At 28.0% G+C, this 13,420-nt stretch overlaps 2 protein-coding genes and 1 long non-coding RNA gene across 6 annotated transcripts in view; 1 reads left to right on the top strand and 2 right to left on the bottom strand.

Annotated features, from left to right (window-relative positions):
- LOC107444582 (tetraspanin-33) overlaps positions 1-12,244 on the top strand; it is a 36,705-nt gene extending 24,461 nt beyond the window's left edge. For all 4 annotated transcript variants that reach the window (XM_043041167.3, XM_043041168.3, XM_016058756.4 and 1 more), the window contains one exon: positions 3,513-12,244. In XM_043041167.3, coding sequence (XP_042897101.1) covers positions 3,513-3,581 — 69 coding nt within the window. In that variant the 3' untranslated portion in view covers positions 3,582-12,244. The remainder of the gene's footprint in view (positions 1-3,512) is intronic.
- The window catches only part of LOC147801881 (uncharacterized), a 287,387-nt gene that overhangs the window by 241,207 nt on the left and 32,760 nt on the right, over positions 1-13,420 (bottom strand). The gene's annotated exons all lie outside the window — the stretch shown is intronic.
- The window catches only part of LOC107444580 (PRADC1-like protein), a 21,619-nt gene continuing 19,705 nt past the window's right edge, over positions 11,507-13,420 (bottom strand). Inside the window, exon 5 of the mRNA XM_016058753.4 lies at positions 11,507-12,598. Within this exon, the coding sequence (XP_015914239.1) occupies positions 12,478-12,598 (121 nt within the window). The 3' untranslated portion in view covers positions 11,507-12,477. The remainder of the gene's footprint in view (positions 12,599-13,420) is intronic.

Raw genomic sequence — 13,420 nt, 5'->3', positions numbered from 1 at the left:
GTGTTATTTTTATGATTAACTATGTACAAGTTAACTGTGTTATTTTTTTTTATATGACTTGATTTAGATCAGTTCCTACCATCTCAATTTAAACCTTGACGACATTAAAATAATGCATGGAAAGAGATACCTCTCTTGACTAGTTAACTACACTTAAACTTCCACCCATTTTGACCCCTAGCCTTCAGTCAATTACTGTAAAAATTAAAGGTTACTATGGAGAAAGAAAAAAAAAACTTAAATATCAATGTTTACCCCAAAGCCTATATTATGCGTATTATGTACACTAGTTATTCTTACACTTAGATAATTATTCTACGTTTAATTTTTTAGTTGCTTGTGTATAATTACTGTTTTCTGGTTTATAGTAAAAAAATGTGTGCATTTGACTAACAAAGTTGTTTTATGAGTTTCTAATGCTTGATACATTTAGTAACAGTTATATTTTTCTCCACTATGTGAACTTCATCTATTTTTATTAACAGGGGTCAGAAGTAGCACACTACAAGTTTCATAATTACTGTACTTCTCTCATAGTTAGTAGTGTAGTACGCTTCTTTTTAAAGAAGTGTAGTGAGTACTGCAATGCAAAAAAAAAGTAGTTTGTAACGATACCGGGCAACTACTTTTTACCTTAATTTAATAACGAAACAAGGTTGTAACACAATTAATTTTAGAACCTGATTAGCGAATCTATGATGAAGCAATATTGGAGCAATATTAGAGCATAAAACACTATACAAAATCGAAAATTATTTATAATTCCCTAGTATTTCTTGAATTAATTATTTACTGTCTAGAAAGGCATAAGGTTAAAGAAGCAATAGGTTAAGGTTAAAGTTGAAGAAAAGAACCAACTCATAAAAAATGGTTTAAAATAACTAACTGGCTCATATAAGCATGAAAAAATATATCTTAATAAATCCTCATAATTAAATTAGCCATTTTTTTTATTTAAAGCCATTTTGAATGTGGTTTAAATTAAGTTCTCCAGCAAAATTAAATCTCTTTAAAGTGGTGACTATATTTCAAGAGTAGTTACAGTCACCACATTTGAAAAAAAGTTGAAGTTGTAATTATCTACAAAAATAAATATGTAACCACTTGTTTTTCTGACTACTGGTTATTAAAAAATAGACTTTTAAAAATTTTGAAATTATCACTTTTTTTTCCTTTAAAATATTGAATTTATCAGCAATTTGTGCAGATTAAAGGTATTATTTTTTAGACAAAATATTTTCACTATTAAATAAAACTTTTTTGGCCAATTCTGCAACTTTTGAGAGTTACCTATCTTAGCCCACCTATTTTTATTGGCAATCAAAATGAGCTTCAGGTGGTATAGAGCAGAGCTGTCTACCTATGGCAACACTTCGAAGGCTTTCACCATTACTGTGTGGAGAGTCATAGGAGAAGGGAGTACATTAATTTCTGTCTTGATTTTCAAATAGATTAAAAACTTTTAAATTATGAAACATGGAACTGAAAACTACATTGAACATAGTTCTAAAGGAAAACGTTTTGGATGTTTTAAAATATATTTTAGACGAAAAGGGGAAAATATTGTAGTGCATTCCTATACAACTGATGAAAGGAGAAGGTCAAGACATGTCACCTGTCTTGTGACAGATGGATTATTCAAGCATTGCGATCACGAATGTTATTTTGTTAGATGTGCCATAAGATATAAAATTTTTATCTGCCTGAAATTAACTTTATTTTTCTGCCTCATATCTAAATTGGGAATAGATTGATTTCATTTTGTTCCTGAATACTTAGAATGTCTTAAATAATGTTTAGTTATATTATTTTAGAATTGCACATTATTTTCAACATATTTATTTAATTAATGCTTGATTTTTTTTTAAATGTTCAAAAAAAGAGATTAATAATCTAAAATGTGATTTTAAGCTTATTTTCTACTCAAGCTTTAACTTTATGTTTTTGTCATCTGTTTAAACTTTATCAAATTAAAGTGTTTAAAAAATGAAGTCTGTCTAAGAAACAGCACCAAAAATTAATCCAGTAACTCCTGCTTCATCATCTAACAAAAGTTAAAAATGAAGGCTAGAGATTTAAGCTTTATCAAATGGGTTATAGAGAACTGGACAGCTGTTTTATCTTGTGAAACTAAGTATGGGGGGGGGGGGAGCATGGCATTTAAATTTAGGATATTAATACTTTCAGTTTAACAAACTTGCCTCCAGTATACTTCCATCCTTAGGAAAAAGGCAGAACTCCCAGTTAGAAGGCAGTGATCAAACAGTCTTTCTTAGAATGCAACATAATTGTCTCCAGTATATTATATATTATGTCCGGTATAGTAGTCTTTTCACTGCCCTCTTGCTTAGGACAGCAGTGCCATAGACATTAACTTAGTACTACTCTTTTAGCACTTTAGCTGATCAGTTGTTTGGGATGCCTAAGTCATCTTTTCACCTATTGTTTCTTCCTGCTAAGAAAGTAGTTTTCTCCCTTGTTATTTTAAGAGAAAGGTTGTGCATTAAAAAATATTAGTATGCAAACTTGTCCAAATATGAAGTGCTGGGTTATAATCAAAAATTTTTATCAGGTTTAATCTCACTATCTTTTGACAAATTTTTATAATGTTAATTTAAAGATTGTGACAATAATATATCAAGAGCTTGATTTTTTCTTAGCCCCTAATAGTTATTTATTTTTTAAAGTTAAAAGTTATATCTGTTTGTAATATTGAGTGGTTAAGTATAAGCCATATAAACTCGTTTTATTGAAGCAAAATAAAATATTCTACAAAATTTTAGAATATGTAACCCGGGCCCAACTTATCCAAATAGGGGTCCAGGGCAGAAACTTCGTGGGGTTCCCCCCTCTGCTTCAGTAATGAAGAACCGATCTTTATGGAGGTATTTAAATTTTTCACCTCATTATAGATAGCAAGACAATTGACTAAAATCTTAAAAAAGCTATAAAGTCCACCTCCCTCCAATGGTCAGATGAAATATCGTTCTGTTCATTTTATTGATTTTCTGACCATTCTATGTCCATCATGCTGAATGCAGTTTTCTAATTGTTAACTTTGTCATCTAGCTGCAAAAATTCAATTTTGCATTAGGGCGGAATTCAGCTAAATTTATGCACTAACGATGGCTCAATTAAGCCAATCAAAAGCCTGTATTTTGGTAAACATATCCCATTTTGCGATTTGTAAAAATACAGTCATTTGATTGGCTAAATTTGTCCATCGTCATTGCTGAAGTTACCTAAATTCAGCAGTAGAAAGCCACGGATTTTCGAAAAATAGATTTTTTTGTGTTCATACGATAGATTAAAGAAGAAGCTAACATAAAACTGACGGATTTTAAAACTGTACTGATATTTTGTTTAAAAAAGTTCATTAAAGGAGGAAACCTAAAATAACTTTCTATTCGATTTGCGGCCCCCTTTGATGTAGGGCCCGGGGCGGCTGCCCCATATGCCCATGTCTTAGTCAGGCTCTGTATGTAACTGATTTTAAATAATTTATATTCTAGTTGTTTGCTATGTATTTGTGCAAGTCATTGTTAGCCCAAATAAATGCCCAGATATCCCAGTGGAGATGACAGTTGGAAGGTAGTTCTTGATGCTAGTCAAGTATTGAAACTGAACATCTAAGTTAAAGTTTTTATACATCTGCTTGTAATTGGTGAAAAGTATTTTGTATTTATATTCATTGTTGTTTCAGAGTTTTTACTTCTCCAAAAGTATATATATATATATATATTGGACTTGTAAAATAGTTTTATCTTGTTATACTATTTTATATTTTTGAACACTATTTGATTCTTTACAAACTCATTTTTATAGGAGTATTAATTTTTCTACAGTATTACTAGAAATATACAGTAATATTTCTGTAAGGCATAGAATGCCCACTTTTGTTCTTTTATTCACATTTGTTATCAGTTTTGGTAGAAATTTAATATATAGAAATAATATGACCTCATAGGTGCCAATTTTTACAGTTGCCAAGGAAAAAAAATTTCTTAGTGGTAGTAGCATTATTTTTTAAATATATAAAATCTTACCTTAAAAGCTAATTCTTTTTACCTACCGTGATAGATCAACAATTCAAACTTATGTATATAAGAGTTGTTGAAATAGCTTAAGTTTTAGAAAATTCTTAATATTTTAAGTTTTATTTTTCTACTACTTTGAAAAGTCTTTCTTGATGGCCGTACAAGTTAACAACTATGTAAACTGCATAAAAATATATATTTTGTAATAAGAAAAAGCTTGAATATTTAAATCATTTTGTGAAAATATGCAAAAAGAAAATCAAAAACATAACCTTGTCTTCACATGCTATCACTGTGCTATATTTTGCATTAATTACATGTTCATTCTTTACAGTAGTGTGAAGGCACTCTAAAGTAGGGGTGCTCAACCTGCGGCCCATCGACTACTGAAGTGCGGCCCGCGAGAGTTTCTAAACACAAAAAATAAACAAAAATGTCAACAAAAAAAAATTTGGCGAACATTTTTAATCGTGTTTTTGAGTCAATTTTTACAGATTCTATAGTAAATGTATGTTTAATGTGCTTTCTTTAAGCCAAGTTTATTTTAAATCTAAATGATTATTTAAGCAGTTATTTCCACTTTTCAAAAATCCCTAATTTTTATCACGATATTGTTACGACACGCCAGTTTAAGATCGCCCATTTAAATAATCACTTTTTGGCGCAATTTATTTATGCCGATTTCATCGTAAATCTAAGTGACTTTTTATCTTTCTTTTTTTTCAGCCATTTTTTTCGGCAGTTATTTCTAAGCATCCCACGTAGTATAAGAAATTTCGATAATTTATTAAGATAAGTTAGTTTTAAATCGCGCATTTGACACGCTTTGTTCAGCATAAATTTAAATGATTTTTCCTAAAAATATATTACTATACTTTTCCACATGATTTTGACGATCCCGTTATTTAACCACGATGTTATTAAGACTTGAAAATTTCTAATCACACATTTAAATAATCACCTTTTTATGTGGTATTTCGGTTCAGTTTTATCGTGAATCCTAGTTATTTTTCAGTGATGAATGTGATTTTGTCAAATACTGATATTCGGCAGGGAAAAAAAATAGGCCCAATGCCGTATATTTGGGGCCAAATAGCAACATTTTTTACCAGCATAGCAATACTGAAGCCAAAATTCCAATGCCCAGAATAATATTTTCTGAAAAAGCATATTTATAAAACAACGCTATAGAATAAGGCCTATCGGAAACGCTTTTGAAAATCCCGTGCTATCATAAAAATTAAAGATTATATACAAAAGCTAAACAGAGAAAATAAAAATCGGTCTTTATTTTTAAATGAAAATTTTAAAGCTGAACATCTCAGTTTTCCAATTACTAGAAAAAGTCAAGAAAAAAGAAATGAGTCTAACAGAAATGCTCTTAAAAACTGCTGCATTATAATAAAAACGTTATAAAAAGAGAAGATTTTTTTTTATAGAAAAAAAAGCTAGAAAGAAAAAAAAAACAGAAAATGTTCTTAATTTTTTAAATGAAAATCTTAGGCTGAAAATCTCAATTTAAACTTTTCACATTGCCATATTTTTGAAAGAAAAAAAATTGCTATAAAATAAAATTTACTAGCAACGTTTATTTAAAAAAAATGCTGTCATAAAAAAATGCCTATAAAAAGTTAATTAAAAAGAAAGACAGAAAACAAATTGTTCTTAGTTCCTAAAACAAAACTTCAACATTGACAATCACAGTTTTCTATGCTACTATATATATGTGTGTACTAAATTTTTTTCTACTTTCATTCTGTGAGCATTACAATTTTTTTTATTATAATTTATTTTTAAAATGAATTTTTGTATTGAGTGATATCATAAAAAAACACTTTTTTCTCCAATGTTTATTTATTTTGATAAATCTCTTTTAGTTTTGATAAAAATGGAGATTTTTTGAATGAATTCCAATAATTGAACGCCTTTAATTTTCTACAAATATATTACAAAGTTTATTGATAAAAAAATTAGAACACTAATGTTTAAATATTATGACATTTGTTGTCAACATATCTAAATACATGTGCTGCCTTTCGTTAGTCAACCTGCTGTGCAAGTGGCCCTTCGCTCAAAAAGGTTGTGCACCCCTACTCTAAAGGAGCTGTAACAGCTTGGTGTGATATAAATTATCTCTGTACATGATCTTCTACAAAATCCCAAATTCAGAAGTCTCAAAAATTTGTGCTATGAGAAAAAAGCAGACAGTAATTCCAAATAAGCATGAAACTGCTCTTATTTCTTGACAAATCTGTGTTTTATGCAATTGAAATGTAGAAGCTATTTATGCACAAGCAAGATAATACCCGTGTGTGGAAGAAACACTAGCAGAGACAACCATTTTTCTTACACTATTTGTACTGTGCAATAACAATATTTTCTCAATAATGTCATGGGTTTAGGTCCTTTGAGTTAAGTTCAAAATTGAAAAATTACTATGGGAAATATAAATATCACATTCTTTGAATTGTTAATTTTTTGAAATTATTGTTTTAACTAGGCTTCTCTACAGCCTAAATGTTTGTGTGCTTTGCAGTACTTATGCAATTACTCCCCGCCAGATGAGCATTTGTGTTCATAAGCATGAATATTACATTTTGAATAATTTGATGAAACATACTCGGTCAATTATAATTAACAAAGTTATACAATTATACTTATATTGTATGAATCATAGAGCTTATACAAGAAGGCCTATAGCTCCACTTTCTGCAAAGGTTTTTATAAAACAGCGACAGAGATCTAAGAACTAATTTTTACAAAATTTGTTTAAATTTATTATCACTTAATGCCACAAAAGAACTCGTACAAAGTGGCAATTCGGAACGTAAAATCATTTGCTTGCTGTAGAAAAAAAATTCTAATTAAATCAAATTTACTAAACAAGGAGTTATGCATTAAATGTAAATGTTGTTACAGCTAGAAAAAAATTATCCACAAAATGGATTAAGTTAGCATTTTTTCTTATATCTCAAATCTATTTATTTTGTGTATTTCTAATCAACTGATATTCTCTTATCTTTCTGCCTAATATTGTTACCATCACAGTTTAAGAATTTACCCCGTAAGAAGGAGATTTGAGAAGTTAAATTTCAAATTTTTGTTTCTAACAGTCATATTATCAAGTTTTTTTTTTATATGTTTACCAGTATACTCTACGTGTGATTTGAAGTAAGATTAATTTCATTATCAGCTTAACATTTCTTTAACCCAATGTTTTTTTTTCTACTTTATTTGAAAACAATTTCATATTTTTCTAATACAAATAAGACTATAACTTAAAACAAAAGTTTATTTTAATATTTTGTTACACTGAACTCTCACTTATTCACCGGTGTAAGGGGCCAACAGAGAAAAGCGCATAAGTGAATGAGACGCATAAGTGAAAATCTTCAAAATTACGCAACGTAAATTGCAATGACAATATGAATAAATATGTTTCTAAACATAAAATGTTAATATTTATACTGTTTTGGTATTTACTATAATTATACAAAGAAAAAATTTAACATAACTAATGACAATTTATTATCTTACAAAATAACCTTATTACATGTTAGTATTTGTTTTTGCCGACATATTTCAAAAACAGCTTTTTCCAGTTCATATAAATGGGATAAGGGAGTTTCAGAAGCAAAATTAAATTGTAAATAGTCAAGAATAGTGTCTTAAGCTTCTAATACTATGTGATATGGAGGAACTTTATCATCCTCGTCAGTATCATCCACCACGTTTTCATCGTCCACAAGTTTAAGTTAGATATAAATGAATAGCTCTTCACAAAATATTTTAGTTTCATGGGAGGGGATGAAGCATCACATGATAAATTTCTAAGAAAAGCAGTCTACTATTGTCACTAAACAGACCACCTCTGATTATTTACTCATGATGTCCATCTGACTGCAAATAAGTGATCGTGGTCTCTTTGATATTACAGGTGTCTTTTTTTTCTCTCTAGAAAACAGCATGGGAGTAAAACTAACCTCTGGACAAGAGGAATGATCATTTTCTTAAAGATGAAATGGGCTTTCATTGTTGTTGGTGTAACAGATATGACACCCTATTCAAAATTGTAGAAAGAATGTCTTTCCAGAAACAGCAAAAATGAGAAGGTCACAGGGGAAAGAAAATTAAATAGGATGTAACAACATATTTCTTTTTATCTGTAACAAGGATTGCTTCATTTTTAATTTAAAACCTTTTTTTTTTAAAGAAGAAAACATATTTAAGAGTAAAAAAGTTAAATGTTAGCCTAAAATTTCGGCGCAAAATTGAAAAATTTATTTTTATAGCAACGCATAAACGAAGGATGTTTATCATTATTTTCCTACCTAATGTACTGAGACCTATCAAAATCGTCGTAGAAATGAAAAAGGTGCATAAAAGAGGTGGTGCATAAGTGAGAGGTCACTGTATCTTGAAAGGTATAAAAAACAGTAGTACATTATGGAACACTGCTGGAAAATATAAAAAGGAAAATTATGTTTTAACCACAATTTACAGCAGTTTCTAGAAAAAATTTTTAAGGGTATGTTTCAATTTTACCTGAGCATAATAATTAATCATTAACATTAATACTCTTGCTTCTTGGATCAACTTTATAGCATTTCAGCAATCATGTGCTAAAAAATTTTATAGACTTTTTAAATTTCTTTTCTAAAGCAGTTTTTATTTTTGAAAGAACCTTTTAAGCAATAATTAAACTTTTTTTTAACCTCACCCAAAACAATCCAGTTTGAGGAATTTCTGAATTTTTATATAAATCTTACATTTTTATATAATTGGTAAGGTAATTCTTACCACCATTCAATCGATTGATAAAACTATTCATTTCATTTTTTTTAATGAATCATTCTGATGTAGGTGCAAAACTGTTTTACAGTATTTCTTGATTTTTTTTTTTAACTTTTACATAACTGAGTAAATTTCAACTTTAAATAATTTAAACTTTTTTACCTGCCTTTTTGAGTTAAATTGGTTAAAAAACACTTGATCTCATTTTTAAAGTCAGCATAATCATAAGAAGTTTTGTCAAGCATTGTTTCTGCTTCTGAAATAGTTGTCTTGCTTCTAAATTTTTTTCCTAGAATTAATATTAAGTTAATTGTACAGAATCTTCTCTTAGTTCTTGTGCTTATGAAAGTTTACAATTATAAAAAATTTTGATTATAATTTTAAATAACCATACTTAGAAATATTTTTATGTGCTTTTTATTACCAAACCTTTATAAAATTTATTATTTTTAAAAATTTGAACATGAAAAAAGTAGCAATTTCTTAATATTATCTATAAGATAAGATAGTGATGTTAACAAATTGTGTAATATTTTTCAATGTTTTTCTTCCACTTAGTTTTCTTATACATACATATTGCTTTTGGAAAAATAAGTAAGATTCCCTAATCTTAATAATAGGGTTATGTCATACAATTTAACTTGGAATTGTAAATTTTTTATAGAAACTAATTCATGAAAGTTATACTTTGCCATGTAAATTTGCATTCATTAAATTGGTGTAAAAATTGTATACCTTATAATTCAAAAATCTTTTCAATTATAAAGTAATTAAAATTAATTATTATAAGTAATTTTTGCATGGAATTATCTTTGTAGAACAAAGAAAGAACTTTTTGTGTCTGATTCTTTAAGTTAAAGTATTGTATGCACTAATGAATTAGCATATTTGAGGTCCCTCCGAAACCAATAAGATTGAGTTCTAGAACGTGAAGATCAAAAGTTATTCAGGTTGGTCTTTTTTTAGGCACAAATGAGGTAGCAAACTCTCATTAGGGCTAATTTCAAACTAAAAAAAGTATTTGTTCTGATCAACACTAAACATACCAACACTTTACAATACAACTACCGATCTTTTAACTGGTTATGGTATATTTAGTGTTAAGCATGACAAGGTAAATAAAATATGCTATGTAACAAACTTGCTTTATTTAAAATAGGAAGTATAATTTTATTTATGGAGCACTGAACAATTCATACTACAATATACAAAAAGAGTTCTATTAGCTAATTCTATTTATGCATGAGATTGTATATTCCATAGTAAATTAATATACAGTTCATACACATATCACTAAAATTGTAAGAAGCCAAAGGGCTCAAATGTTTCACTTTTTGGAAAAATGAACCATAATTAAATCTTTATTTGAATCGGAAACAAATGAGGTAGCAAACTCTCATTAGGAGTTTGCTACGACTAATAAATAAGTGGTTTATGACATCCCCCAACTTTCTTTTTATATACATATATAAAATGGCCAAAGTAATCCCAGTTTTGGTATTGAGTAAAAAATTCATTGAAATGAAAATTTAGTATTTGAGTTATAGATTTTTTAATCAAAATGTCTTTATACTATTTGAATTGATGAAAATAAGTTGAATGTTGATGATTATGAAAATTATGAGTAATATTAGCATAAATTACATTACAGTAACATTAGGATGCTCTAAAAAGCAAAGTCAAAAGTCTCAAAGGCAAAATTGCCAGCACCAAAATTTGATTTAATGCCCAATAAACTATGGAGGTAGACCACACTACTCCAAATCCTAATTTTTAGGCCATAGAAGATTGTGAAATTAATTTGTCAAATCTCTTAACAATATCCTCACTACAAATCCAATCATTAGACATTTTTTAGAAAGAAAACTAAATTAATTGTAAGTCAAATGGCATTTAGTCAGAGAAATATAATTTCAGTTGTATGTAAAATTAAAAGAGATAAAACTATCTGAGGATATGTTTTTGTAGTGGGGAATTTAGACTTTTTATTTTTGTACTTAATTGCGAAACAAATATTGTTAGAGTTAGATCTAATTTATAAAGGTTTTATTATACAAGAAAATGTTTTTAATAAAAGTAATATATTTACTTAATAAAAAAAAATTTAGGTGAGGCTATAATTTTGTTGTAAACTTGTTAGAATTGCTTCCTTGGTTTATTATAATGAGCAATTGATTACATTTCAGTTATATTGTAATTTGTTAACTTTGTCCTCGATTCCATTTTGCCTAAAAAATTTTAGGTGGCCTGCAAAACCTGCTAGTGTGCAGGATACATGCTCATTTTTAGGATTACTTTTACTTGAAAATGTATGACCTATTATTAACCAATCAAAGAATAACTACATTTTTAGTATTTGTTTCAATAAAATCAAAAGTATCATTAAAAAGGAAGTATTTGAAGTGCAAACAAGGCATTGATCCATTAAATGTAAAGCATTATTATTAACGAAGTACGATTATTAACATGTTACTTTCAAACAATATTTTAATATTTTCTTAAGCACAGCATTTGGAGCAACAAAAAAAAAAAAAAAAATTCTCTTTCCCTTAGGTGGCATTTTTCGCCTTATTCGACAAGATAACTTTTGTCAAAATTTGAGGAACGCTGTTCTTTAGAAATCTATGGTATTTTTAATTGAATATTTACATGACTGGCTGTGTATGTAAAGGTGCATGCCCAATTGTAGTATTATTGAGCCCTGATTATTATGTATGTCAATGTATTATCTCCTTTATATTTTGAATATTTAAACATAAGAGTTTTGTTTTTTAGATAACCTAATGCATAACTATATATATATATATACATTTTTATACAGTTAAAGGTATTTTTTTATTTTAGAGCCCCATGGGTTTAACTATCTTCAGATAAATACTAGCCTCATGACTATGAGGTGTTTGAGTCATTTTCCTTTATACTTTCATATCGGACTTAGTAACACTGATTTTTTAAAATTAAGTATGAAACAATGTCTGCTTCCATTATTTCTCAATTCACAACTATTTTTAGAGCAATCTTATCAAACATAATTATAAGAGATATGATTCTTGTATCATGAAACTACAATCATTATGTGCAATTATTCATGACTATGCAAATACCCTTTTTAAACTATATATATTTATATATGCCAAGTTTGTGGCAACTCATTAATTTCTGCAATAAAAAAAATTTGGGGAATCTTACTTCTCATGTGTTCAGTATCCCTGTGGATGAATTCATAAGATCTGATGTATTTTGTAAACTAGGATATAAACTGTGATACTTTGATTTTACTTTCAGATGCAGTTTTTATTATTGCATCTTGTATATCAATTTGTAAATTGAAAACACTTATTTGAAATATATACATAAACTTGTAATAATGTACCTTTATGAAATTATTTTGACAGAAATAAATTTTAATATTTTGTTTTATTCAGTAATATTGTCTCTCATTACAACATATTACTGTCTTAACAGATTTTCTACTAATTATAGTTTTAAAATGCATTGACAAGTTAATATAAAAATGTTTTAAAATATGTAAGAAGAAAGTGCATATTAGAATAAAATTCATTTTAATATAAATTGACTTAGAAACATATTATTTACAACTTTTATTTAACAAAAACATTAAACTATAGTTGAAAATAAAAGCATGTCACCATAAAACCCATGGTGGTTGCTTCTGATCATGTGGAAAAACATAAGTCATATTTATGGGAATATTGATAATAGCTCTAGTTAAGTTGAGAGTTCTTAAACTTCTTTTGATCATATAACTGAAAAATAAAAAATATATAATCAGAGTTTTACTCCTAAATCATGCTTTATTAATTTAACCCATCATTTAAAATATTAATATTTATTTTAAAAAATGCATTGCTTTTTATTATTTCATAAAATATCTATACAATCATGAAGAATCAGCCCATCTCCCAACCATTTTCCCAAATTAGCAAATTTTTGAGAAAATTATTTTCCTGTGAAACATTGATAGAAATTTATTTGCTGTTTAAAGCAATAATCCAAAAAGAAATTGTTTTAAACGAAGTTAAAAAATTTCTTTAGTTAGTTGTGTTTTGATACTCTTTAGTGTAATTATCAAATTTCAAGTGCTTAGGGTTAACATTCTTTCTACATTGTTCTGAACAAAAACTGCACTTCCAGGATGTAAGTTGGGACAAGAATTTTCGATTCAGATTTCACTTATTTCTTTTTCTGCTCATTTTGATACTTATTCTCTGAAAGTTGGGGATTTGCTTAATTTGGTGAAACAGTAATTTAGTTTTCTATTCATCAACAGTTCAGAACAGATATAATAGTAAAGAGAACATGATATAATAGTAAAGCTCAATAGGAATTTTTAGAATCAGCTAGTCTTTCTGAACATTTTTTAACAGTCTGAATGGATCGATCTACCTGTTCATTCGATTCAGGATATATTGTACTGATTCAGGTATGTCTGTCGGATTTCTCACAAAACTGTCAAACTCGTAAGAATTGAAAGGTGGACCTCCATCATTTATCACTTCTAGATCTTGTCTAGCAAAGATCAATTTTATAGCAGGTATTATCACACAAACCTCAATAAATTTTGAATA

This window comes from Parasteatoda tepidariorum, chromosome 11, assembly GCF_982258835.1.
Source record: "Parasteatoda tepidariorum strain Cologne lab strain chromosome 11, Ptep-v5.0, whole genome shotgun sequence".
In the NCBI taxonomy this organism is placed as follows: Eukaryota; Metazoa; Arthropoda; class Arachnida; order Araneae; family Theridiidae; genus Parasteatoda; species Parasteatoda tepidariorum.
The sequence above is the reverse complement of the archived record's forward strand: the minus strand, read 5'-3'. Positions and strand labels throughout refer to the sequence as shown.